A 23,824-nucleotide genomic window follows, 5' to 3' on the forward strand; every position below is an offset into this window, starting at 1 on the left:
GGGTTCAAACTGGAACACAGGAGGTTCCACTTAAATATGAGAAGAAACTTCTTCATGATGAGGGTGACAGAACACTGGAACAGGCTGCCCAGGGAGGTTGTGGAGTCTCCTTCTCTGGAGATATTCAAATTGGACTAGATGATCTTTTGAGGTCCCTTCCAATCCCTAACATTCTCTGATTCTGTGAACTGTCAGCTGCTCTATTGCATACATTTTAAATAGTTGGTTTATTACCCTGAAAATCCAATAGATGTAACCAGGTATCACCTAAAGAAAAACATACATTATCTGTAAAAATATTATCTGTACCTCATCCTTTCCTATAACTCAGCTGACGTGACAGTGCCATCTACTGAAGGACAGACGTCAGAGGCAGCAATGTCAGCAGCTTTTCCTTGTGCAGGCACCGCAGCATTTCAGCCTCATTTCAGTCCAGCCTGCCCCTGGGGAGCTGATAACCTCTGTCAGAGCGCACTGCACTGCCAGATACAGCAGATTTACTGCATGCCTGCTTTCCCAAGAAGGGGGACTCCTGCGCCATCCACCATTTCAAATACAGTTTGGATGCTCAGCTCTTTCACCTGGCAGGCACGTGGCATGGAGAGGAGAGCAAGTGTGGTTTGTTGTGTTTTGAATCCACCTCACGTAAGGCAGTTTTGTGCCTGAGCAGTGGCTGATTCACCAGCAGCGGTAAAGCCAGTAATGAGAACACACAGCCTGAGATTTCCACTGTTTGGCAGCCTGGGGTGCTGCATATTCAGGAACCCGCAGGCAGCTCCTGCAGCCCGGAGGGTAAAAGTGGTGGGGCTGATGTTCACAAAGCTGCGCACGGGCCTGCAGGTGCCTGGTGCTCACACGTGTTCTGCGGGGCAGAGCTGCTGCTCATCCCGGGCAGCACATCTACCACTGGTCTCTGTGAGGTTTGGAACACAGCCTTTACCAGGCGGTGGAAATACCGCGCTTGGTGATTCAGATTTAAGAGGTTCTGTTTCCATGGGCTGACGTATCCACAGACAAGATTGTAATAAGTGAAATGTACAGATTAGCCCTAAACCCTTATTTAGAGAAAATACTTTATCTTTATTTCAGAGTCGGTGCAGCAGGATTATATGATGTGAATGAGGCTACCTACTTTGCAGGCACAAGGACTCGTGAGATCATTCTTTAAACTAGTGGAGAGCAAAGGAATTCCAAAAGGTCAATTACATCTAATTAATAATATAAATATGTATTTTGTTTTCAGTGGATTTATACCAAGGTAAATTTTGATGCCATGTGTTTCAAGCCTATACTAAACTTTTCACTGTTTTGTTGGAGGTGGATTTTAGGACGAAGTTCAGCTAAGGGCTCAAACCAAGACGATGAGGTAATTCAGAGACACATCCACATTTCAGGATTTTATCCAAACCAAACCTGAACATCTAACTCTTTATCAGTTCTCTTACAGGGGGACGGGAAGAAAGGAGACCATGAACTAAAAACAACAATTGGGAAAAGAAAAGCATTTTGACATTTTGTCCATAGAAATATCAGTTCCTCTTTTTACAAGCATTTCTTGCAGACCTTGCAAATCCTGAATGGGACATTTGCTATGCAAGATCAGTGTCAAAAGCAATGAAAAATAATCATGGCAGCACGTGCTTATGCAATTTCTGAGACAAATGCACCAGTCAAGTCTCCCAGGACATTGCCTTCTTTGTAACCCAGTTAAATGATATGAAAATATTCCAAACGTTAGATTGGCGAATAGAAATGAATGTTTTCATTTTCAGATACAAAATATCCAATATCCAAATATCAGCATTCTTAATTTCAAACTGGAAAATCTTGATGTATTTTTAGAGTTATAAAACAGTTGTTCCAAATGTAGTTTGTCTGTACAGACCTACTAGTCCATACAGAATGAAAAAGAGGTTTTTTTAAAAAAGCAAGTAATTACAGTAAAAGTTACCCTTATTTCCTGGTATCTTGTAGCTGTAAGAGAGAGCAATTTGTGCAAAATTGCAAAAATTGAGCTGCAAAAGTGCAGGTGGCTTCAGCAGGGAAAGCTCTGAGCTGTGAAAACAAGCTAACCATCTGAGGGAATGATGTGGGCTTAGAAACGAGATGAAGAACTTTGACGAAATCCACAGGAAATCACTAATTATGGTAGTCACAAAAATAACAAACCAGAATGTTCGCCCTGTAATTGGTTCAGAGGTCTTATGATGTCATAATGCTGTGCTATGTAGTCACACAAAGTCAGTTGTGCAGATGTGCAGATGTATGTGCTGCTCTACACATAGATGCTGAAATGCAGAGCTGCTCTTAGATGTGTCTTACTCAGAGGTCTTTACAAACAGAACAGTTTTTGGATGCTTCATGAATATGTTTAGTAGCAAGTACCGCTGCACAGATACTTATAAGCACTTTGTTTTGGCTGATGCTTTCCTGTGTTCCGTAATAAATTGATTTTAACTAATCCATCTTCTGTCCTAATTTATGAAAAAGCAGCTATTATGGCTTAGGGCAGCAAATTAAATGGCACCAACCCTATTGGATGGCATAAAGCTGAGCTGCTTTACAAGGAAGTATAATCGTTGCCCAGTGATTGCAGTAATACCTAAATATCCATCTGGTATCATCCATAAACAGCTATTTTTAGGGCTCCTACTCAGAATGCGAGGAGCTTGCTGCACTTTAACTACCCTAGAGTATGACTCCTTGCTGTGCTAAACATCTAAAATCATGTTTATGGAGGCAAGCTCTATGTTTACAGTGGTGGTGTGTGGGAGTCCCACTTTGGAGGAAAGAGGAAACGAAGATTGCAGAGTTATCTGGTGCAGAGCTTTGGCAAGAACATCCTCTATTCATGGAATAGCCTTCATTAAAAAGTCCCAGGGTGTTTTTTAGTGTTCAAAACCAGTTTAAAGCAGAATCAACCATTAACGGCTACAGTTTTAGAGTAGTTCCAGATTTCGACAAGAAGCTGCAGGCTAATTCCTTATCAAATAAACTGGCTCCAGTCAGAAGATGGACCTGGTCACACTCTGTATCAGCTGCACGGTGTAAAGGTTTGATGCAAAGTCAGGTGAAGTAAGCAGAAAGACTCCACTCAGCTTCAGTGGGTTTTAGGCCAGGCCTCAGGAGTATAAGATGAAGGAAATGAGAAACGTACATTACAAGCAGCACTGAACTGACAAAGCACTAATCTGCTTCTCCATCTGTGTCTCACTGAGCTGAGAGTTAGAAGCCTTTGAATTTCTGTTAACAGTTTGCCTTTTCTAAGCGTTTTTGGTCTGGTATACAATTTAAACTTCAGTAACTTCTTAGAGTAGTGGATATTATTTTAAGACTCATACATAGAAATTGAATGCAAGCTCAAGAAGGAAGATTATGGGTTGCCTTTTAACAGGGAGCTTTTGGGCTGGTGGGTGGTTACAAATGCAGTTTTGCCTTGCGACCAGTATTCAGTACTTTTGCTAAATGCGTGTTTGCTAAATATCTTGTGTGCAGAGATTTGCTGATGATGCAAGGGTGGCATCATTAACGCAGAGCGGGAAGATGGGATCTTGGTGAATCAGAGAGGAGTGGGGGCTGTAACGTAGTAGCAGAGGGACAGCCATGTCCGAAAGGGCCTGGAGAACTTCTGTGGCAAGCTCCGAGCTCGTCAGTGGGGGCCACCAAGAGAATCGCTGGGACCGGCAGGCACGCTGCTCACAGAACGCCCTCTCGAGCTACCAGGTCAGAGCAGCCACGAACAAGACCAACGTGATCCTGTGACACACACGGTCAAGTATTTCCTGTGCAGCGATCAAGGCCCTTGTCCGAGGCCCTGGGGAGATCTCCGCGGGGCTGCGCCGCACCACCCACGCCCCGGAAAGGTGAACCGAAAGTGGCGCAGATGGCGAGAAGGGCTGCGGCGGCCCCGGGAGCGGGGAGGCCCAGGGCGCTCGGGAGGGCGGAGGAGCTGTCTGAACTGGAGGCCGGCGCTGGCACGACAGCGAGCGGGCGCGAACTGGCGCGGACCCAAGTTTTAGCACGACTGGAGGCGGCGGGGGCCGGAGAGGCGAGGCGAGGGCGGCGGCGGGGCGCCAGCGGCAAGATGGAGCGCAAGGCACCGCTGAAGGCGGCGCCCGCCGCGCCGCGCCCCGCCGTCCCGTTAGCGGTTCAGGGCAGCAACCGCCACAGGCAACAAAACTAACGGAAACTCTTTCGGGGAGGTCTGCGCATGCGCCGCCTCCCTCGCTGAGCCCCTCTCGCGCGGGGCACGCCGGGGGTTGTAGTTCTCCGGGGCGCGGCGCCCCGGGTCGGAGCGTGCCTGCGGGACTACAGCTCCCGGTAGCCCCCGCGCCGCAGCCCGTCCCGGGCGGCTCTGGTGCGTGCGGGGAGCCGCGGGGCTGCGCGGCGGGTGAGATGCGCGCGAGGCAGCTGCGGCGCGGGGCAGCCGGCGTCTGGCGGGACCGCGGGTGAGGCCGGCGGGACGGGGGGCGCGCGCCGCCGCCGCTGGGGCCGGGGGGGCGGGGGCCGGGCCCGGGCCCGCCGCGCCGGGGAAGGGCGGGGGCGGACTCGGAAAGTTCCTGCCGCCGCGGGAGCGGCGATGTCGCCGCCGCCGACCCCGGCAAGGGCCCTGCCCCGGGGGTTGTGAGGGGGCCCCCGCCGTCCCCCGCCGGGGGAAGCGCCGTCGCGGCGGCAGCTCCGCCCTGGCGCGGGGGGTGCCCCGGGGTGGGGGTGACGGGCCGAGGCCACATCATCTCCGGAGAGCGGCGCCGCGGCGAGCCGTGCCGACAGCGGCGGGTCGCCCGGCGGGGATTTACACCTGGGAGGGGCGGGACCGGACAGGACGGGACGGGCGGCAGCCAGCGCCAGCCCGGACGGGGCTGCGTGACCCGTGGCAGGCGGGACGCGTCCCGCCGCCGCGCCCGCGGCTCCTCCGCCCGTCCCGCCCGCCCCTCTCCGCCCGTTCGCTCGCCCGCAACCCCGGCTCTGGCACCTGCGGGCGGCCCCGTGTTCCGGCGGCGGGAGCCCGGCTGCTGGGCGGCGGCGGCTGCAGTCCCTCCCGGCGGGAACCGGGGAGGCGAGCAGCCCCCGCGGGGGTAAGACAGGCGAGAGGAGCCGCTTGGAGCGGGGCTCCAAGTCCCTGCGGTGCCCAGAAGGGAGATGGGAGGGCGGGTGAAGCTCCCGAGAGCTGCTTGGTCTGGGGGCAGCCCCGGAGGGACGGGCAGGGTCCGCGCCCCTCGGCTGCGGGCTGTGCGCGGGAGTGGGGGGTCCCTTCACAGCCTCTCTGGTTTTTGAGGTGTAGGGGGTTTTATATATCTATAAATAAAAATAACACGATTGAATATGAATTTCAATATGCACTTGTTTTATTTGATGTTCAGACTCAGTTTATCCTGACTGTGAAGCAAGCAGTTTCTATGGTTTTCCTTTCTTAGGAAGATCCATTCTTTCCTACCAAGTAGCGAAAATAAACTTCGCTAAAGGCTTATATGTAAATCAACTTGGTATGAAAAGGCTTTGTAAATGCAAATGCATCATGCTTTTGGTAAATATAATTATCGTTGTAATTAGGCAGCTGTAGGTGAGCTTTCACAGCATGTTTTCACTATCTAAATTAAACTTGCATAGCAGACCCATTAATTCTATCACATCATATGACTTTTCCATATTTTATTATGTTGATCAGGCATTATTGGTTTTTAATGCAGATCTGCCCCTAAGGCTTGGTATTTGCTGTTTCTGGTATCTGTGAGAAGTGAGGGAGAGAAAAACAATATGTAGAAAACAAAAATAAGTCATCTTCAAGCAAAGCTGAAGGCACTGTGAAGCTGCTTTCTTGAGAAAGGTGCTTAAATGTTACTGTTGGTGCCCTCATTCTTCCTATTTATTACCTTCATCTGTATCATGTGTAATGTGTTCTTTAAGGCAAGAGTTGTCTTTTCAGTTGTTGGTAAATGCCTAGCAACTTGAGTATTCGAAGACAACAGTTGGTAGATACCTATGCTGAAAATGCAGAAGCTATCAATTTGTTCTCTTTTCTGGAGCCCCTGTTAGGAATTTTTATCACAGAACCAAAAGCTTATTTTCCTTCCAGTACTGCAGTTCACGTACCTCTGTTTCCTTCTCTGCCTTTTGGAATGCAATGGCAATGAGGTTTTGAGTTATTGCACTGGTAAATACCAGGAGTGTGTAATCTATTAAATGGACTGTTTTACCAGTTACCAGCTTTATTTCTAGTAAGGACAGTTTATATTCCATGTGATAAACTGTGGCATTTCTTTTCTAAAATTTCATTTAATCTTAGTAATACTCTTTTTTTTTTTTTTTTTTTTTGTATCTAAGGGAAGGAAGAGATGTGAGCTTGTTGATTTTGGTGTCCTGTATGACACATTGGTGATAGCTGGTAAATATATACTTGAACCACTTTTGCATTAATGTGTAATATTTTCTGGGCCAGAAGCTACATGTGGAATCTAAAAATGATTATTTTATAGCATTTCAGTTGCTCATGAAATGCTTGAAATACTGAATCAGGTAGTACAGCATCTTATAACAAGTATTTTGAACCAGTGCTAATGAAATTATTTATTTTAAAAGATTTTAGCAGACTTGCTTTTTTAATTAGACATGTGAGCATTAGATGATTTTTTTTTTTTCAAATGAACCAGTGCTCAGTTGTGTGCTATGCGTATCTTCCTACAGTTACAGTTTGTGCAAGATGTTCTTCAATTGTCTTGAATAAAAGTATTAAAATGGTATCCCGAGTACATGCTACATAGGAGTTTTTTGAGTTTTGACATTGTGGTATTTTTTGATATTTCAATGCATTGAATAAATTTCCTTCCCTACCCACCAGCTTCTCAGTATATACCTACAGAGCAGAGCTGTTGTCTACTCCCTCTTCCCGCCCCCCACCCACTTAACTTTTAAGTACTTTGCTCTGCTATATGATTGTTAATTAAAAGATGTGGTAACATACTGGGTAGTGTAAGGTCTGATTTGTTTTGTGTATCGTACAGTGGGAAATAAATTCAGATTATATGTACAAAATGTTACTAACATAACTTACTTGAGCACAAGGAATTGGTGATCCTCCTGCTTCAAAGTAGAGAGCTTATGACATTGCTATGCAATTTGATGCATTTCATGTGAAATAACAACTTTATCTTTTCCCCTACAGGCAGAGTGCAACATTTGAAAATGCTGGAGATTATTTGGTTGAAGCTAGAGATTACATTTAATGTGATTGTGTCTTCAAACATTCTGCTCCTGCATTTCCTGAGCTAAAATATTTTATACAAATGAAATCAGATACCTTCACTGATCTCCAAGTTAACTGTGTCCTGTGAATTCAGAGAAGACTTTCTGAAGGAGGAATAGATTCATCACATACGTGGACTTTTGTTGTTGCTCAAGGATACACTTTTTTTTTCATTCTAAAAGTCTGTCTACATGAAGATGACTCTGCATTTAAGATACGATCTGTGGAATTAGGTGAACGAGGATACTTTTAATGAGTTACCAACATTTATTTCTGTCTGTGTTTCCAGCTTTTTTTTGTTACATAAAAATGAAGGACAAGTGTAAAACAGCAGAGCTGATGTGTTTCTGTGAGGCCTTTATGTAAGCCTCTGTTGTCCGGACGTGGTGCTAAAGGACAGGCAGTCTGCTTTTGGTCAGCTGATTGGAACTGTGGAAAGAGAACCTTTAATTTAAAGTAACTTACAGCTGAAATTATTTTATGCTTTGGCTTGCACAGAATGAAAGGGAAAACTAAGTTTTACTGATCTGGGATGTTTTACTGAACTAAGAAAGGGAAAGTTACGTTATCCTTGTTTGAAAACGTATTTTTCTTAGAATTTGACTACTAGGGAGATCTCGACAGAGTAAAGCAAGTCAGATGTCAGCAAACAACTCTTCTCCCCCATCCTTACAGAAGTTTTCCCCACCTTCGTGTCATGCTGTTGCACCACAAACCCCAACTTTGTCTTCAAGTCCCCAGTCGGGGCTCTCCAGTCGACTCTCCAATGGCAGTTTCAGTACCCAGAGCCTCACCAACTCCCGGGGCTCTGTGCATGGGGTCTCCTTCCTTCTGCAAATTGGTCTTACTCGAGAGACTGTCACCATTGAAGCTCAGGACCTGTCCCTCTCTGCTGTTAAAGACCTGGTGTGCTCTATAGTTTACCAAAAGGTATGGTATAATGCTCCCACCTCCTGCTGATAGCAACAGTTGTTTTGTAATAGGCTGCTAGTAATAACAACATGTGACTGGAATATGCCAAGAAGTTCGTTACAGTGACAAGGGTCCATGTTAGATCTTTGCAGTTGCATACAAAAAAATTTTGCTAACTCCCAAGATAGAAGCTTTTAATTTAAAGGAGTAAACCTTCCTGTTATAATACTTTCTTGGTTGTGAAATCTGGAAAAGAAGATGTAGCAGGAGATTTTCTGCAAGAATTAGTTTTCACGATATGGAGAATATGCTTTTTCTTTTCAGTGATTGTCATTCATATCTTAGGTTTTTACTAGTTTATGGTTACTACTGTTAAGGAGTATTCTCGGAACAGTATAGCCAGCTGTAGTGAAAGGCCCAGTTGTGGCTACAGAAATGCACTGCAGGCCTGCAGACCTGCATTGTACTAGCTTTTCTTTCTGTTTCTAGTTAATCATTAAAAACACTACCAAGCAGCTAATACTGTTGTAGTATTGTTACTCCATATAAGGAATACTTGTGTTACTCTTGTGAGAGGACTATGATCAGCATAATTTCTATTAAGGGACAATCAACCAAGAATGAAAAAAGTCAGCATACTTTTCAATGTGTCTTGGTTAAGCTGTTGCAAGTTCTTACTCTCTGGGAAGGAAATAATGTTGGTCTTGATGGTTTTGCATCCAAGTCTCAACTTTAGGTTAGGTAGCTTAGATCCTACTAAGCAACCTGAAAAGTGGTTAACATTGTTTCATAAAATAATTAAGAAATAATTGCTCTTTTCCCTTAAGTCCAGGCAGGAGTGGGTGAGAGGGAGGGAGTTGAAGGTACATTATTTTGTAGAGAATTGTTTCCTCCATGTCTTTCAGTATTGTGATTGGTATTTATGGTTGATTAGTTTTATTAGATTTTTTTTCAGTTAATAGCTTGAAAGAAAGTAAATGTAAATGTTATATGAACTTTCATTTGCATATGCTTGTGCATTTTTTTTCTCCATCTCACAACCTGATGCATTTTATTAAAAACTAGTTGGCAAGCAAGCTGATTTCATAATAACTTTATGGGCTACCAAAATGTAGTTCAGCATGTTAGTTCCTTTCTGAAGAGAGAAGTTATTTGGGTCAAATTTTTCTTTTTTTTTCCCCTTATACAATGCGTGTTAGGTGCGCTTTTTCGCAGCCATTTTAGAGGCTGTTTTTTCTTTCTGTACCAACTGCTCCTCTTTGCATCTGCATATTTCCTGTCTTCTGTCTTAAAGAAAGATGAAAACAAATACGTTCACACTTATTTTTCTTTTTCCTTGCTGTTCTTTGGCAGGCTCAGCTAAAACTTTAGCTCAAGTTCTTTTTATAGCTTAAGAAACTTCTTATATGCTGAGCCTAATGTACTGCAAAACTGATGAGGATTTCACGATCAGTTTTTCTCTTTTGTCTGGCTTGGATTCAGTTTATGCTCTCCTGTAGCTGATGCTACCAGCGAATGACTGCTCAGTGAGAACGTGTTTGCAGACAGCAAACTGATCAGGAAACAATCTTATATGTGGTGGATTCATCTTTCATAAGTAGTTTTGCAGCTAGTGCACAAGTGGCAATATCCTCCCTCGAACCTCTGTTTGACATCAGTGTGTTCTGCCTTGCCTTTTTTCTCTTAGACCTGGTGACTGTTGCATGCATATTAAATATTCTAGTATTACTATATAGATAATTTTGCATTTATGTAAAAGCTGTAAACTATGTTCTTTTGTGTACTGTCATGTGTACGGCTGCCTGTTTTTTTTTTTTTTTTTTTTTCCCAGGTGAAAGCTTTGAAACTGCTGGGTATGGCTTTGAGATTCAACAGTGTTAAAGCTTCCCTTTCCTCTCCTATTACACAGCCTGCTAAAACTGTCTTTTCTTGACCGGTTCCTGGTTCTCAACTTCAGGGTACACTCTAGGTTTTTCTTTTGATAGTTCTGTAGTTGGCAATATCTGTTTATTGTTGCACTTCTTCAAAGAAAAAGGATATATATATTTTTTTATTTGGAATAATTTCTAGCTTTTCTTTGAGTGGTGTCTTTACTAGAGGTAAATGGAAGTTTCTGCACTTCTTTTTAATAGTGCTTTTAAATCACATTTCAGACTTGTATTTCTCTGCATATCTGGAACAAAACCAAAGCTTGGAGTGTCCTTCCTCATTTGCTTGGGAGCTTAGGTTGCCTGCCTCACTCTATTTGAGGCTACAATTACAGTATCGAATTTTTTTTTTAACCTTTTAACCTGGATTTTAACCTTTCTAGAAGTAATTATAGCATCCTTAAAATAACTTATGCCTTACCTTTATTTCTTTCAGGGGAAATGAATCAACTAGGGGCAAAACAATCCTGCAAAAGCCTGTGTTGGAGGGCAGTTTAGTGAGGGAATAAGTACTGTGTTTACCTAATGCGTTTTCTTAGTGCTTTCTGTACTGCTGGTCTTGCTGTATTGTTGATAGTCAGCTGTGCTTTCTGCTTCAGATGCTGCTGTTTGGTGTAGCTTGTTCAGGTTTTGCAGAAGCGTAGTTAAAACAAGCATCAGTGGAACTGAAACTAAAGAGGCATGTGTCTATAGGAGAGCGAGATGAGTAATGCAAATATTTGATGTCTCTTGGCTTTGTTAAAAATATTCTAAATATCAGGAGAGGAGCAACATTTTTTTTTTTCGAGTTTAAAGTTAAATTCATGAAGCACTATGTTAGGGGTATTGTAAATTGTAATACTTAATTGAAGTCCTCAGAAAAAACAACCTTTAGACTTTATAGGGATGCTTTAAAAGATTCCTTTTTATAGTCTCAATCTATTTTCTGTGTTCATTCCTTATCTAGATAGCTATATATTAAAATACCACACATTCCCTACTGTTAGTGTCTTTGCTTTTGCTAGCAATAATATTTTTGTCTTCATTTTTGTTCATCCTACATGATCACTCTCTGTCAAGTGCATGTGTAATTAATTGTCTCTCTCGACAGCCAGTTCATGATTGTGTATTATCTCATTTCTACTTGATCACTTGCTTTCTTTTTGTTGCTTTGATCTTTCATTTTATTTTTTGGCTATTTTTTCCATGTTCAGTTTTTTGGTCATCTTTCTCTCTATGACACCTTAAGGTGTCATTGTTTACCTTAAATGTTGTCTCCTCTCCCAACAGTACGCTCTCCAACTTACGCTTTCTCAGGAGTGTTAATTCCCTGATTGTTTCCTGCCACCTGCTTTGACTTGCCTGAATTCAGGCCTTAATCTGTCAATAGCCATTTACATAGATGTTAAGATGAACACACTCATATTGATTTCTTCAAGACTCTGAACTGTGTAAGGTGTCGAGACTACAATCACTGGAAGTTTAAAAGGACTTACGTGTTGCATATTACATCTGCTTGTGGGCCTTTCTGCTGTTTCTGTAGTTTCACTGTTTTTATAAATGTTGTAGTCCTGGTACATTGCATTCCCTGGTGAATAATTGGAATGATCTGAATTAAGTGTGATCCTATCAGTGTGTATGCACTTTTTTTGATAGTCCTGCCTATTATTTTAATTAGACTAGGTGGGATTTTGGGTTTGGATAGCAGAAGTGCTGGGGTTGTTTGGAAAACGAGCCAGTTTCCTTTGAGGAAGAAGTAGACTGAGGTGCAGGGGAGAGGGAGATGAAGAGATGTGTTCATACATTTTGCTTTGATAATCATGGTAAAAAAAGCCTGACATAATGAACTCACAAAGATATCTGTTAAATTTTCTAACCAAGTGATAATTAAATGTATACCTAAGAATTCAAGTTTTCATGGGGCTGAATTAAAGTAGTTTGGACAGCTAGCTCTTCAGTGAGGGCTGCTGAAGGGGGAAAGAGTGTTAATTTTAAAATACTTTGAATTGTCATGTTGGGAAAAGACCAAAACATGTGAAATGAATGTGAGCCGTCTTCCAAAGGTTTGGACACTGCCTTGGTAATGGGGATCTATCTAACCAAATTGTGGCAGAGGTGTTGACTTGAAGCTTAATATGATTTCTCTAGTGTTAACAGGTGTTTTACTAGTAAAATATGGAGAAGTAGAAGGATCATATTACAATCCATCCATGTTACAAAGGGATCTCTGCAACTGTTGCAGTGATCACTTAATTTGGTGTAATAAATAGGTAGTAGTACTGCAACCATCCTTCTAGGTTTTTCTCCAGATTAAGCTTGTAATAACAGTTCATGGTGCTTATTTTTGAATGGCTCTAAAATTAATGCAAATCATGTTTTGTATTCATCAGCTGTGCTCAAATTTTTTTCCCCCCGTTGGTCTGCCTTCTTGACTTGTCATCTGCTTGCTTTCTTCATCTGAGCTAAATAAGGCAGCAGAATGATAGAGAGTTGAGGCATGAGAAGCAAACATGTCTGTGAGAAGACGGGAACTGGGGAGTACTGGGGGAACGGAGCTGGTATGTGTGGGGCAGATTAGCATCCCCCCATGGAAATAGGTTTGTATCCTTGTAGATCCAGCCAAGCAGTAGTCCAAGTGTGTCTGTGCTGAGGCATCTGGTGAGGGAAGGATCTCATGCAACATGTTTGAAGCTAATTGTCTGTGTGATAATGTGATTTGGCAGGCCATTCTAAGGAGTAGGAGTGAATAGCTGGATAGGGATGCAGGAGAATAGATTGGAGTGATTTCAGTGAACGAAGAGACTTTCCAAGGTAATGGGTGTTTTGCACCATTAGACTTTGGAATTAACTTTCAGTGGTTTGAAGCATTTGTTTCGAGTTATGATGGGTCATGCGATATTGGACCTTGAAACAATATCCGCCTACGCTTTTCCCTAGCGTGAATTTTTGGCGACTGGTCCAGAACTTTGTAAAGTAAGTCCTGGAACTTGAAGTAGAGGGATTTTTCAGTTACTGCCAAGATAGAAAGAAGCCTCAGTTGTGTTTCACTCCAGCAATACTGGCTGCTGTTTAGTGAGTTCTGGGTAAAAAGAATGATGTAATGCACTATCAATTAGAACTAGACATACTGTAATACTTGCAGTATAAGCATTCTAGATAATACCAATTGTTTTTCTCAGTGTAACTGTAATAATGCATTAGTAGTGTAACTTGTGCTAGTACCACCCAAGTACAAAGGACTGCATACATTCTTTATGTAAGCTGATGATATTCGTGTACCAGAGATGAATTTTGGCACAGCCTATCGCGTACATAGACTTCCTGCAAGTGATTTCCTGTACTTAGATGCTCTTTTGGAACTGTTAACTCTGGGAATGGTCTCCTTGCTTTTAGGAAACGTAGTAATACTGGGATTAGCAGTTTATATGTTCTGAGTCACTGTGCAGATACTTTGGGCTTTTATGCAGGAAAGTAATAGCTGTATAATCCTGTAAGATAAAACAGGCTTTAAAAAATTCTGCTCTGAGTTTTGTTTTCAAGTTTACATTACGAGCTCTTGACACTTCAAAGGAACTGGATAGCATTCTTCCTTAACAGCTTCATGTAACTGTGCATAAGGAAAGCTGTAAGAGCTGTACTTTACTGTAGTACAAGGGAGAAAAATTTGGTACTGTACAACTTGAACATAGTTTAAGCTTTGTGTAAAAATCCCTTTAAAAGATACCACTTGAAGTAAAAAAAACCAAACCTCGTTAATCGATGAGGTTATTCTTGGTCAGCAGTCCACATGTAGCCCTCTGGCTAAGGTGCCAGCAAGGAATGCCGTATTCCCCAGCGCAGTGGGGAGCAGAAGAGGGAGCAGGGCGCTGCAGGCTGTGAGGAGCCAGGCCCCTTGCACAGCTCCCCCAGCACAGCCCGGCCAATGCCTTAGGGACGGGCTTTGAGGGGCCACCTGCAGCTCATCAGGGCCGACCAGACGGGGCAGCCAGCCAGCGCTTCCATTGCTTGGGCGCTCAGGGCTGTGCTGGGGCAGAGGGGAGTAACCTGAGCTGACGTGTGTGGGGAGGAGTGGTCAGAGAGGCATCTTTGTGTTGGGGTCTGTTCTTTTATAACACGGAAGTCACGGGGAAGTCACGGGGGCCAGGGATGTGTGCAAGGAAAGGGCAGGACTTGTTCATCCATCTTGAAAATTTTTGTTAGAGACTATTGGATCTGACAGCCTCCTGGCAGAGGCGAGGCTGCTGCAGCCCCATGCCCAACCAGTAGTGAGGCTGACCGTGTGTTTCCAGTAGGCACAGACAGTTATACAGTATGCGTGGGTATGCACGCAGATCGACACAGGCAGACACACAGAGCACACACAAAAAACCACAAACAGCAGTAATGGTCTCATACTGTACCTTTCTCTGGTGGTTCAGGTTGAAGGTCTGATAGTGGGAACACACACACCCACACCAAAAACAACCAAAACCCAACCCAACAAAAAAACCCACAAAAAACAAAACACACCAAAAAAAAAGTGGAAGTCTCCAGCATCTGGGCTCAGGCACCCTCTGCCCAGTAGCAGCCCCTGCACCTTGGTCTTTCCAGTTGTTGGCACCTGGATATTCAAGCTGCTGGGGCTGCAGCCCCACTCTAGTTGTTGGCTCATGATTTCACTCGCTCTGGTGTCTCCATTTGCTGGCACCACAGACATGTGGGTCCTCTGACCTGTTATCTGGCTCCAGTTGCTGGCACCCAGATCCCCCATACACACACATGTGCTCAGGATGAGAACTTATCATCCAGAAAAATAGTTAGAAATGGAATTTAATGAAAAGATAGGACAGATGGTGCTGATCAGGTACAGGGCATAGCCAGACAATTGTTCTGACCAGACTCTATTTATAGGTGACCAACCTTTTTTATCTTCTCATCCCTCTTATCCCTTACATTTTCCCCATGTTTGCTTGAGTCACTCCTTTCCTTGCCTTTGGTTCCTTCCATAAACATCCCATAATAAGCGTTGTACAATCTTAATTTCCTGGCATCTTATAATGTGTCCCACACTGTTGGGCAGCAACCCCTCTCAGTCCAAAAGGTGCTCTAGCGTTGACTTGGTTTTGTGGCTGGAAACTGGGGCTGGGGCTCTGCTGTGGCAGCCCTGGGAGGGGCTTGAACAGCATATCCTTTCCTTGGAGTCTTTAATTTGGGTTCCTTGCCTGCCCTTGTGCTGCCCTGCTCCTCTGGTGTGTGGAAATTGGCCTTTGGTGGGCTGATGGCTCCTGTGACGGGCCTGGCAGGAGCTGGGCAGGGCGTTGTATGGGCTGCCCCACCTGCGTGGTTCCTCTGTGCTCCTCTGTGGAGATGCAGAGCAGCTCCTAACCCAGATGGGGGAGCTGCTGCAAGGTTCCTCAGCCATGGGTGTCCCTGGTGTGGACGCAGGAAACCCCTGCAGCAACCGCAACTCTGTAGTACCAGTGAACAGGTTACCTCTCTTCTGATGCTTGTAATTTTTTGGATGATGGTTTCAGAAATGGAGATTAGGCATGTGCAATGTGTAGAAGAATGTGTCCTGGATGAAGTCTGTCAGGTATCTGTAGAAACTGTGTACAGAGTCTGTGTTTAGCGCTAGACTTCTTGCAATAAATACTAGTGTAGATTATTGTTAGTCTTGTTAGGCCTGGTCTTGTGATTCTTCGTCTTAGCCTAGAAGCTACTGATGAAGCTGAAGCTTGTAAATAGATTATCTTTTATGAGGTTAGATATTACAGTTACAAACCCAGGCAACCTTTCGCAGTCATGTCATCCATGTGTATGTATCCTTGTTTTGAGAGAAAAGGCCAGTAAACCCTGTAACTACAGAATCATAAGCATTCACAATACACAGCTTAAAAGGTCAATTTAATTAGTGTGGAACCAAAAGAGGATGTTGATGTCAACAATTTTAACAATCTAGAATAGATGATTTAGGGTTTTTTTACAGTACTTTTATTCCATAGAAATTAATTTAGCATTTACATATGGAATTTATTGAAAACCAGATCTTAATTATAGGCATTACACTGTTATTTACAAACTTTGGAATTAATGTTGATGGTGCTTTCTAAGGAATGTAATGTCTCATATTTTTTTCTCATATTTTTAATGATTACACATGCTGTCACAAAGAGAATTTGAGTATTCGTTTGTAGCTTTTGTTTATCGTGTCAGCTAATGCTTTTTAGTCACCAAAATTAGTGTGGTATATTTAAAACACTTTAATAAATGCAAGTTTTGTACACGAGAGTGGGTAAATGTCACATGCAGAACACATATGGTCATAGCATTTAAAATAAATGCTTCTTGGTATGTGATTTTGTAATGTCTGATTACTGGGGTGGGGGATTATGTGTAGGGATGTTCTGGCAGCTGGCTTAAAGGTTTATGTTCTCAAAGAATGAAGAGGACAGAAACAAAGACATATCTTTATCAAAAGAAAGAGACTTAAACCTATGAAATATCTTAGAGGTTCCTTAAAAACCTGTGGTTTGTGGGTGGTTCTGTGAACTTAATACAAAGAGGCAATAGTTACACTGATATTCTGAATCATCTGTTGTCCTTCCTGGCAGCTGAAATTAATATCAGCATTAATAAAATGTGTCATATTTATCTGCAGGCAGATAAATACCATATTCACATTGATTTTTCTCTCTCTTCTGTTGGAATTAAGTTTTTCAGCAGCATGATATAATTGATATGCTATAAATAGAAGCTGTCTTGAAGATACAATTGACTGTAGCACTTGTTGACTCTTGTTGTTACTAGCATTAAGATGTGGTACCTGGCTAAACAGTGTAGATAGTATCAAGGAATAAAACCTCACAGCACTCATTCAAAAAAAGTAAATATAACTTGTTTTCTTGTTAATTGAGGCACAGTGGAATTTTGAGTTAGACCAGGGGTGTCAAACTCATTTTCACCGGGGGCCACATCAGCCTCGCAGTTGCCTCCAAAGGGCTGAGTGTAATTTTAGGACTCTATAAACTACTCCTACATTTATACAGTCCTAAAATTACATTCAGCCCTTTGAAGGCATCCGCGAGGCTGATGTGGTTCTTGGTGAATATGAGTTTGACACCCCTGAGTCAGAGGTTAAAGCAGGTTTGTGTGCTGTTTCAGGTCTGAAGAGCTGTCATTTCCCTTGTCAGAATGACTAGCGTGCTGTATCTATGCATACTCTGAAGTCAAGTCCTATGCATACTCTGAAGTCAAGTCCTGTGCATACTTGCAGAGATACTGAGACACAAATCTGAGCAGCGCAGCTAATTCTCAAGGTTTTTATTTGCTTTCCTAATAGAAATAATCTTTGGGAGATTGGAAAACTCTAATTTTCAGAATATTAATGGAATTTGCTATTTATCAACATGAACCAGAGGATGGGTATACTGAAATGTATGATAAGAGAGGAGTTCTTACAGGTAATTTCAGATGACCTAAAGGATTTTAAGCAATAGCATTTTATTGTATAAAGGTTTAAAAAGCATCTTTTTTAGGCAAGTATAATGCTTTTGTTGTATCTGTACCATCATGGCTACTGCCCAGAGTACAAGAGAGTATCATGTTTATTTGGGGAACCTAAGAGCGAGTTGGGAGACAGTATAATTTTGTCAGGTCTATCTTTTGCTTTTTATGGATGAAATAGGACAAATTTCTGCCTCTGTGATTGTCCAAGTAGATAATATGCTTTCCAGAGCATAGGGATTCTTCAGCATTATGTGTAAGGTAAATGTGTAGCATGTGCACACCAAAACAGAGAAGGCCAACTTAATATTTTGGATAAAATTGCTATCAGAAAGAGGAATTTGTTTTCTCTCTAAATGGGAAAGCAGCCTGAAAACAATGGGCGTGACAGATACCTTCATTATGTCTTTGATTTGGTAGAAACAAGTCTTTGACTACTTAAGTTAAAGACAATTAATATACGACAAGCTTCATGCAGTTTAGACCTTGTTACTTATTGTCTGTAAGATTGAAATTACCAAACTGTAGTCTGTTACCTAATTACTTGAAAGCTTGTTGTATTCTTTTCCATATTTTTTTTCTCACATTCTTCCTGTTTTCTTCTGTGGAGCATTTCTCTGTGTGTGTTCCCATCTCAAGTCTGAATTCTGGCTTAAACAAAAAGGCCAGAGGAGCTGGTTGATTGGTACTCATTCCTCTCCAGGGTCTATTCCTATTCTATTTCTCTTTGTGAACTGTCTGTTTACTTTTAAGCTTTAAATTTTAAGAAGTTTTACTCACACTTGACAATATTTTGAAGAGCTGGGAAAATACGGAATAAGAAGGCTATTTTCAGTGAAGTGTCATGGAAAAATGGTGTGTTACTTAGTGTATCTACTCCCTATATGGATTTGCAAATATTCTTTTCTGTCCTTGGAGGGAATAGAGTTTTCCTTTTCTTGCATCTGCAGATCTAAACTGTTGTAGAATAGCAATAAGGAGCCTGTCTTGGCTCGCCCCTCACAAAAAGAGTGGCAGGTGCTGCTGGAGTGTCTCGAGCTGAATACCTGCCTGACCAGAATGTCTGTGAATGAGGGTTACAGGTGGTGGTACCTGAGTTAGAAAGATCTGCCTTGGCTTTCAGATGCCAGACTGATTATGCAGGTCTGAGAGATTGGAAAACCAAAGAAACAAAAACCCTAACTTTTTTTTTTTTCATGTTTGAAAAATAGTGTCGCTCTTCGTAGGGAGGAGGAGCAGGGAATAAGTTGATATTGATGAGCTTTATTTGTTTTGGTGTGTGAGGGTTTTTTTAACCTTTTTATGCTACTTTTAAGTTCAGAAAATGCTTCAGTTCCTCAAAATAAGCAGATCGATTTTGTTTCCATGGAACACTTAAGAGACTCACATTCTGTAGCTGCTATTAGAAACACTTATGGATAAGATTATAAAAGAGCATGTATTAATTTAGATCTTGCTTTCTGTTGCAGTTCCCAGAGTGTGGTTTCTTTGGCATGTATGACAAAATTCTGCTCTTCCGTCATGACCTGAACTCTGATAATATTTTGCAACGGATTACATCAGCAGAAGAGATACATGAGGGAGACCTTGTTGAGGTTGTACTCTCTGGTAGGTATTGTTCTAACAGTGGAACAGCACTTTAGTCAGTAGGTTCAAAGACAATAGGACTTTATGGAACGTTATGTGCTTGCCTTGAGCTCTTTGACTTAAAAGTCTGCATCACTGTTTTCAGGTAGAGGTTTCCAAGAAAATGCAAGTGGTATCGATGCTTCGGTGCCGAGTTTTGTTATCGTTTCATTGTCTTCAGATTTATTATTATTATTATAAATACATCTGAATTATAAGAATGTGATTTATAATTAAAGTTTATTATAATTACTGAAACTGAAATGCAGGTAGGATTCAGGATTCGTTTTTCCAACCCTGTCATTTGCCTTCTTTTTCCAAACCCTGACTGATTTTAAATTGTCCGTATTTGATCAGTATCATGTCAAATTTAACCAAAAGCCAGTCCAAGTTAAACCACAAATAACAGCTGGACTAGTATTGAGCAATTCTTTCAGACTTTGGGACTAAGTGCCAAATGGATCATTCTAGAAAGAGAGATCTCTTGGCTGTCATGGGATTACATTTGTAAATTGGATCAAGAAATTATGATTTCCAGAGTCATGAGGCTGAGTTCCTTGGCTGCGTTTCAGGACCTACTGTTCTGGGCATGTCTGGGGTTTTTGGTTGTGAATCATCTTGGTTTGAGCTTTTCATTGCTTCTGGTGAATGGCATATTTGGAAAATTTGTCCTGTGTGCCTCTTCTTGACAACCTCTGACAGTTTGCTTACAAACAGACAGACCACCTGAAACCAAGGCATTTTGAAGTAATGTAAATCTCTTTCAGTATAAGGTTTTAAACTGAGACAAGAGAATCTGAGTATCGAGTGTTAGTTCACATTTGATCAACGAATAGTAGCTATCTGGTCAAGGAAATGTTGGTATAAAATACCACTTCTCTTTTTTTGTTTTGTTTTGTTTGTTTTGTTTTGTGTGTTTGTGGGGTTTTTTGTGCTTTTTTTTATTTGTTTAAACATATCTATGCTTGTTTAAGGAAAAGAACAGTACTAGTGAAGTTTCCAGTGTTCCATGGAAACTCTATCCACAGTTCTGTTTTGGTACACACAGAGTTCAATCTAAAAATCTTTTACTGAAAAAGTACTTTAGAATATAAAATCTAACCTGTATAACTGTCCTTCATTTGAAGATTGTGTAGGTTATAGAACCGTTTGGAAATTCAGTTGCTCTTTGAAATGTTTACTGTTAGGTTGATTTTTAACAAACCTTGTTGTATTTGGCTTCTCAGCTTAGTGAGGTTTCAACATTTTGACTTGTACTGTTGATTAGTTGTGGCCATTAGCCTAGAGAATCCAACAGATTTTTTTCCCTCAATAAAAAAGCTTACTGAAAACTATGTAATCTTCTAAATGCATATTTAAATGCTATGTAGTGAAAGGCTGATGTCTAAAGAGTTCATTAGTGTTCTTCGAATCTACCATCCTTAAAACAACATGTTATTTCTGTAAATCCTTGTTGATTCTATGGCAAGAACCATGACTCACTGCAATTTTTTAAAAGCTTTGGCTACAGTTGAAGATTTCCAGATTCGTCCTCATGCCCTTTATGTGCATTCCTACAAGGCTCCTACTTTTTGTGACTACTGTGGAGAGATGCTTTGGGGTTTGGTGCGACAAGGATTAAAATGCGAAGGTAAGCCTGTGATTTTTTTTTTTTTTTAGTGTATTTTTGTGTGTGTATATCTATATAAGATGAGGAAGAAGAAATTATATCTTGCTTGAAATGTTAGCACTTGATAAATGTAGTATTTAATGGAGTTGGAAGGGGTTGTACATCAGGAAACCCAAGTTCTCATCCTGGCTTTAACACAAGCTGTGTGACCTTGGGCAAGTGACTTAAGTAAGCGTTCTTCTTTCCCGCTTTGAAATGAAATAACTGTTATAGCTTACAGGTGTGTGTCCTTTGCATAGGGAGCACATACTTTGGAGGGACTCGTGAAGGAGAATCCCTTTCCTTATGGCCTTCCTCCAGCTGGCAGTGGAGCCCTGCAGCCTGCTGTCAGGTGCTGCCACTGCTCCTCAGCTCTTATGCTCTGAAGCGAGGGAGCAGTGAAGGCCGCCTGGTGCCGGAGGAGTGAGGAGGGCCATCAGCTGCTTCAGAGTCTGACACCTTGCTTCTGGAGCTGGGCCTACTAGAGACCAATATTACAGCCAGTAGCGCAAAAAAAGCTGTTTCTGTGGGTCACATCAAGAACACTAAAATAAGAGAATTTAACAGAAAAATCTATTTCTGTCTTTACTGTTTTCCCGGATCATCTTTTTAACTGCTTTATCAAAATATTAGTGTTACTTTTGTTACTTTGAATGTTGGGAGGTTTTTTGTCTAAAACAACTTCTCTTTCAGGTTGTGGGTTGAACTACCATAAGCGATGTGCCTTCAAGATTCCAAATAACTGCAGTGGAGTGAGAAAGAGGCGTCTGTCCAATGTGTCTTTACCAGGAGCAGGGCTCTCAGCTCCGAGAGTATCACAGTCGGAATACACATTCTCTTCCTCTGAAGAAGTACGTAAAGTGAAAGGGGAAACAATTTCTGGTTTGAAGTCTTTTAACCTCTGGGGAAATAGCTAGTGTTGCAAGTGGCTCATAGTGAGTACAAAGGATTTAAGCTTAACCATTATGATTGGTCTTAGTTCATTTTAAAATCTGCTGAGTCTTAGACTTGGACACTTACTGATAACTATTATTACTGTGATAAACGAAATGGGAAATAAATTATAACTGTTATGGATAATTTTGTTATTAGCCTGTCACTCATGGTTATATGAACTCTGAGAACTTTGGTTTCAGGAATGATAAAACACTTTGCCTTCTTTGTAATACGGATTCATTCTGTAATTACGGTATCAGTGTAGAATAGCTACTTGGCTAAAGTAGCACAAATTGTAAGCTTTTATGCTGGGAGAGGAGAGAGTGTTCCTGATATGCTGTTAAGCTTTCACAGAGTTAATCTAAAAAAACCCAAACCCTGTAAAGGAGGGTGTGGGGGATGAAGGGCTTACAGTATAAACCATCATCCATAGTAGTTCTTTGCTATAATGGTTATGATGATTGCTAAGAGATTGTCGAGAATACTGCAACTATATTGAGATCTTAAGACAAGGCAGGCAGTGATTAGATCCATTTGTTTCATTGCTGCTCTCACTGTGGGGTAAAAGCAGTACTTTTGACACTTAGTCTTTCCTACTTATATAGTTCTATTACTTCACAGTATAACAATTCTTACATTCTTACCATAGTTTAAAATATGAACTGTATAGATTGTCTAGTTCAAGAACATAAAAGCTAGAGGCTACAAAATCTAGTTTTGAGTCATGAAAAATATTTATTCTGATGTTTCTAACTATTGGTAAGATTTATTCAGTGAACATAGAATTGTAAGCATTTCTCCTTTCACAGAATTTAACTTTGTGATTTCTACATGCACGTTTAGTACCTCTTTGACACATCTTCTTTGCTGATTTTGAATACTTGGCTTAGATGATCAGTAATATATTACAATATTTGCAGTTCATCTTTCAGCAGTCTTAAAATGCTTTAGGTCAGATGTACAGGGCCATGTTCCTTTACATTTTTCTCTGGATGTAGGTAACTGTAAATTTATCCTGCTGAATATTCAGTATGATACTCCATGCACTTTTAATTGCCAAAGTCTTTGTTTTAACTTAATTTCAAAGATTTCTTGGGGATTTAATTTCCAACATTGTTTTAATCTTCTAGATATTTTTGCCTAACTTAATAAACTGTCCAGGCATGCCATACTTTGCTTTTTAAAACTGACAGCTTGAGGTAGTGATTGGATTTTGGTTTGCCTACCTCCATTGTTTTTCATTTTTATCCCCTACATGGGTGTTTTTATGTGGCTGCCTGTGAACCTTGCTATGTTGCATAAAAAAATAAAGTCATAGGAGTGAATTTTTAGCATTTTAGCTTCGGTGGAAATAAAGATTTAGACATACTTTCCTGTTCTCTGCAAAGCTTTTCTGTCTGGTGTTCTTTTGGTTTTGTTTTATGATATCAGAATGTCCTCTTCAAGCTTTTTGGCCAGGTTGCTTTGTTATCCAGTTGCTTTCTGAGCCAACACCTCTCACTCAGCCTCACTGACTTTGTTGTTTTTTTTCCTAAAGCAGAACTGTGTTGGTGCAAATCACATATACCTTCTTTATTCCAGCGTCTCTGCCCAGAACCTAGTAAGAGGATTCCCTCCTGGAGTGGCCGCCCCATCTGGATGGAGAAGATGGTGCTTTGCAGAGTGAAGGTTCCACACACCTTTGCTGTTCACTCTTACACTCGTCCCACCATATGTCAGTATTGCAAACGGCTGCTCAAGGGCCTTTTTCGCCAAGGAATGCAATGTAAAGGTAACCATTTAACTTTATGCTGCAGTTACAAATATCCGTACAGGTCTCGTATCCAAAACAGATTTCAGCTTACGTTTTGATTGCCAGAAGGTTGTATACTGCGACACGGGGCTGAGTAATTTTTGGAAAATTGTATATTTTGGAGAGGATTACAGCAGCCCTCATTTTCATTAAGTAGCCTGTGCATTCTACATTTTTCTGAAAAAATAAGATTTAATAATGTGTAGATTTGGAACACCTTAATTAAAAATGACTGATGCTCATGAACAAGTTCTCCTTGCATCCCAGCCTGGGTGGCTGTC

General features: G+C 41.7%; 2 protein-coding genes across 3 annotated transcripts in view; one reads left to right on the forward strand and one right to left on the reverse strand.

The window, feature by feature from the left end:
* Window positions 1-4,308: 4,308 nt before the first annotated feature.
* Window positions 4,309-6,237, reverse strand: LOC135986946 (basic proline-rich protein-like). The gene is made up of 2 exons (XM_065631502.1): window positions 6,091-6,237; window positions 4,309-5,295 (listed from the first exon to the last, which is right to left on the reverse strand). The coding sequence occupies exons 1-2, from the start codon at window positions 6,235-6,237 to the stop codon at window positions 4,309-4,311; spliced, it is 1,134 nt and encodes a 377-aa protein (XP_065487574.1).
* The window catches only part of PRKD3 (protein kinase D3), a 44,427-nt gene continuing 24,928 nt past the window's right edge, over window positions 4,326-23,824 (forward strand). Inside the window, exons 1-6 of one of the 2 annotated variants that reach the window (XM_065633067.1) lie at window positions 4,326-4,448; window positions 7,160-8,170; window positions 19,011-19,149; window positions 20,666-20,797; window positions 21,509-21,666; window positions 23,333-23,522. In XM_065633067.1, the coding sequence (XP_065489139.1) occupies window positions 7,880-8,170; window positions 19,011-19,149; window positions 20,666-20,797; window positions 21,509-21,666; window positions 23,333-23,522 (910 nt within the window). In that variant the 5' untranslated portion in view covers window positions 4,326-4,448; window positions 7,160-7,879. The remainder of the gene's footprint in view (window positions 4,449-7,159; window positions 8,171-19,010; window positions 19,150-20,665; window positions 20,798-21,508; window positions 21,667-23,332; window positions 23,523-23,824) is intronic. The other variant, XM_065633068.1, reaches the window with a different exon arrangement.

Source organism: Caloenas nicobarica, chromosome 3 (genome assembly GCF_036013445.1).
Source record: "Caloenas nicobarica isolate bCalNic1 chromosome 3, bCalNic1.hap1, whole genome shotgun sequence".
NCBI lineage: Eukaryota > Metazoa > Chordata > Aves > Columbiformes > Columbidae > Caloenas > Caloenas nicobarica.

What these genes read in the sequence shown, in the direction of transcription:
- LOC135986946 (XM_065631502.1), bottom strand. Translation starts at nt 6,237, where the DNA reads ATGGAATATAAACTGTCCTTACTAGAAATAAAGCTGGTAACTGGTAAA. An exon ending in AGGCAGAGAAGGAAACAGAG is followed by an intron (nt 5,296 to 6,090) that starts GTACGTGAACTG and finishes TTTTATTTATAG; the next exon opens with ATATATAAAACCCCCTACAC.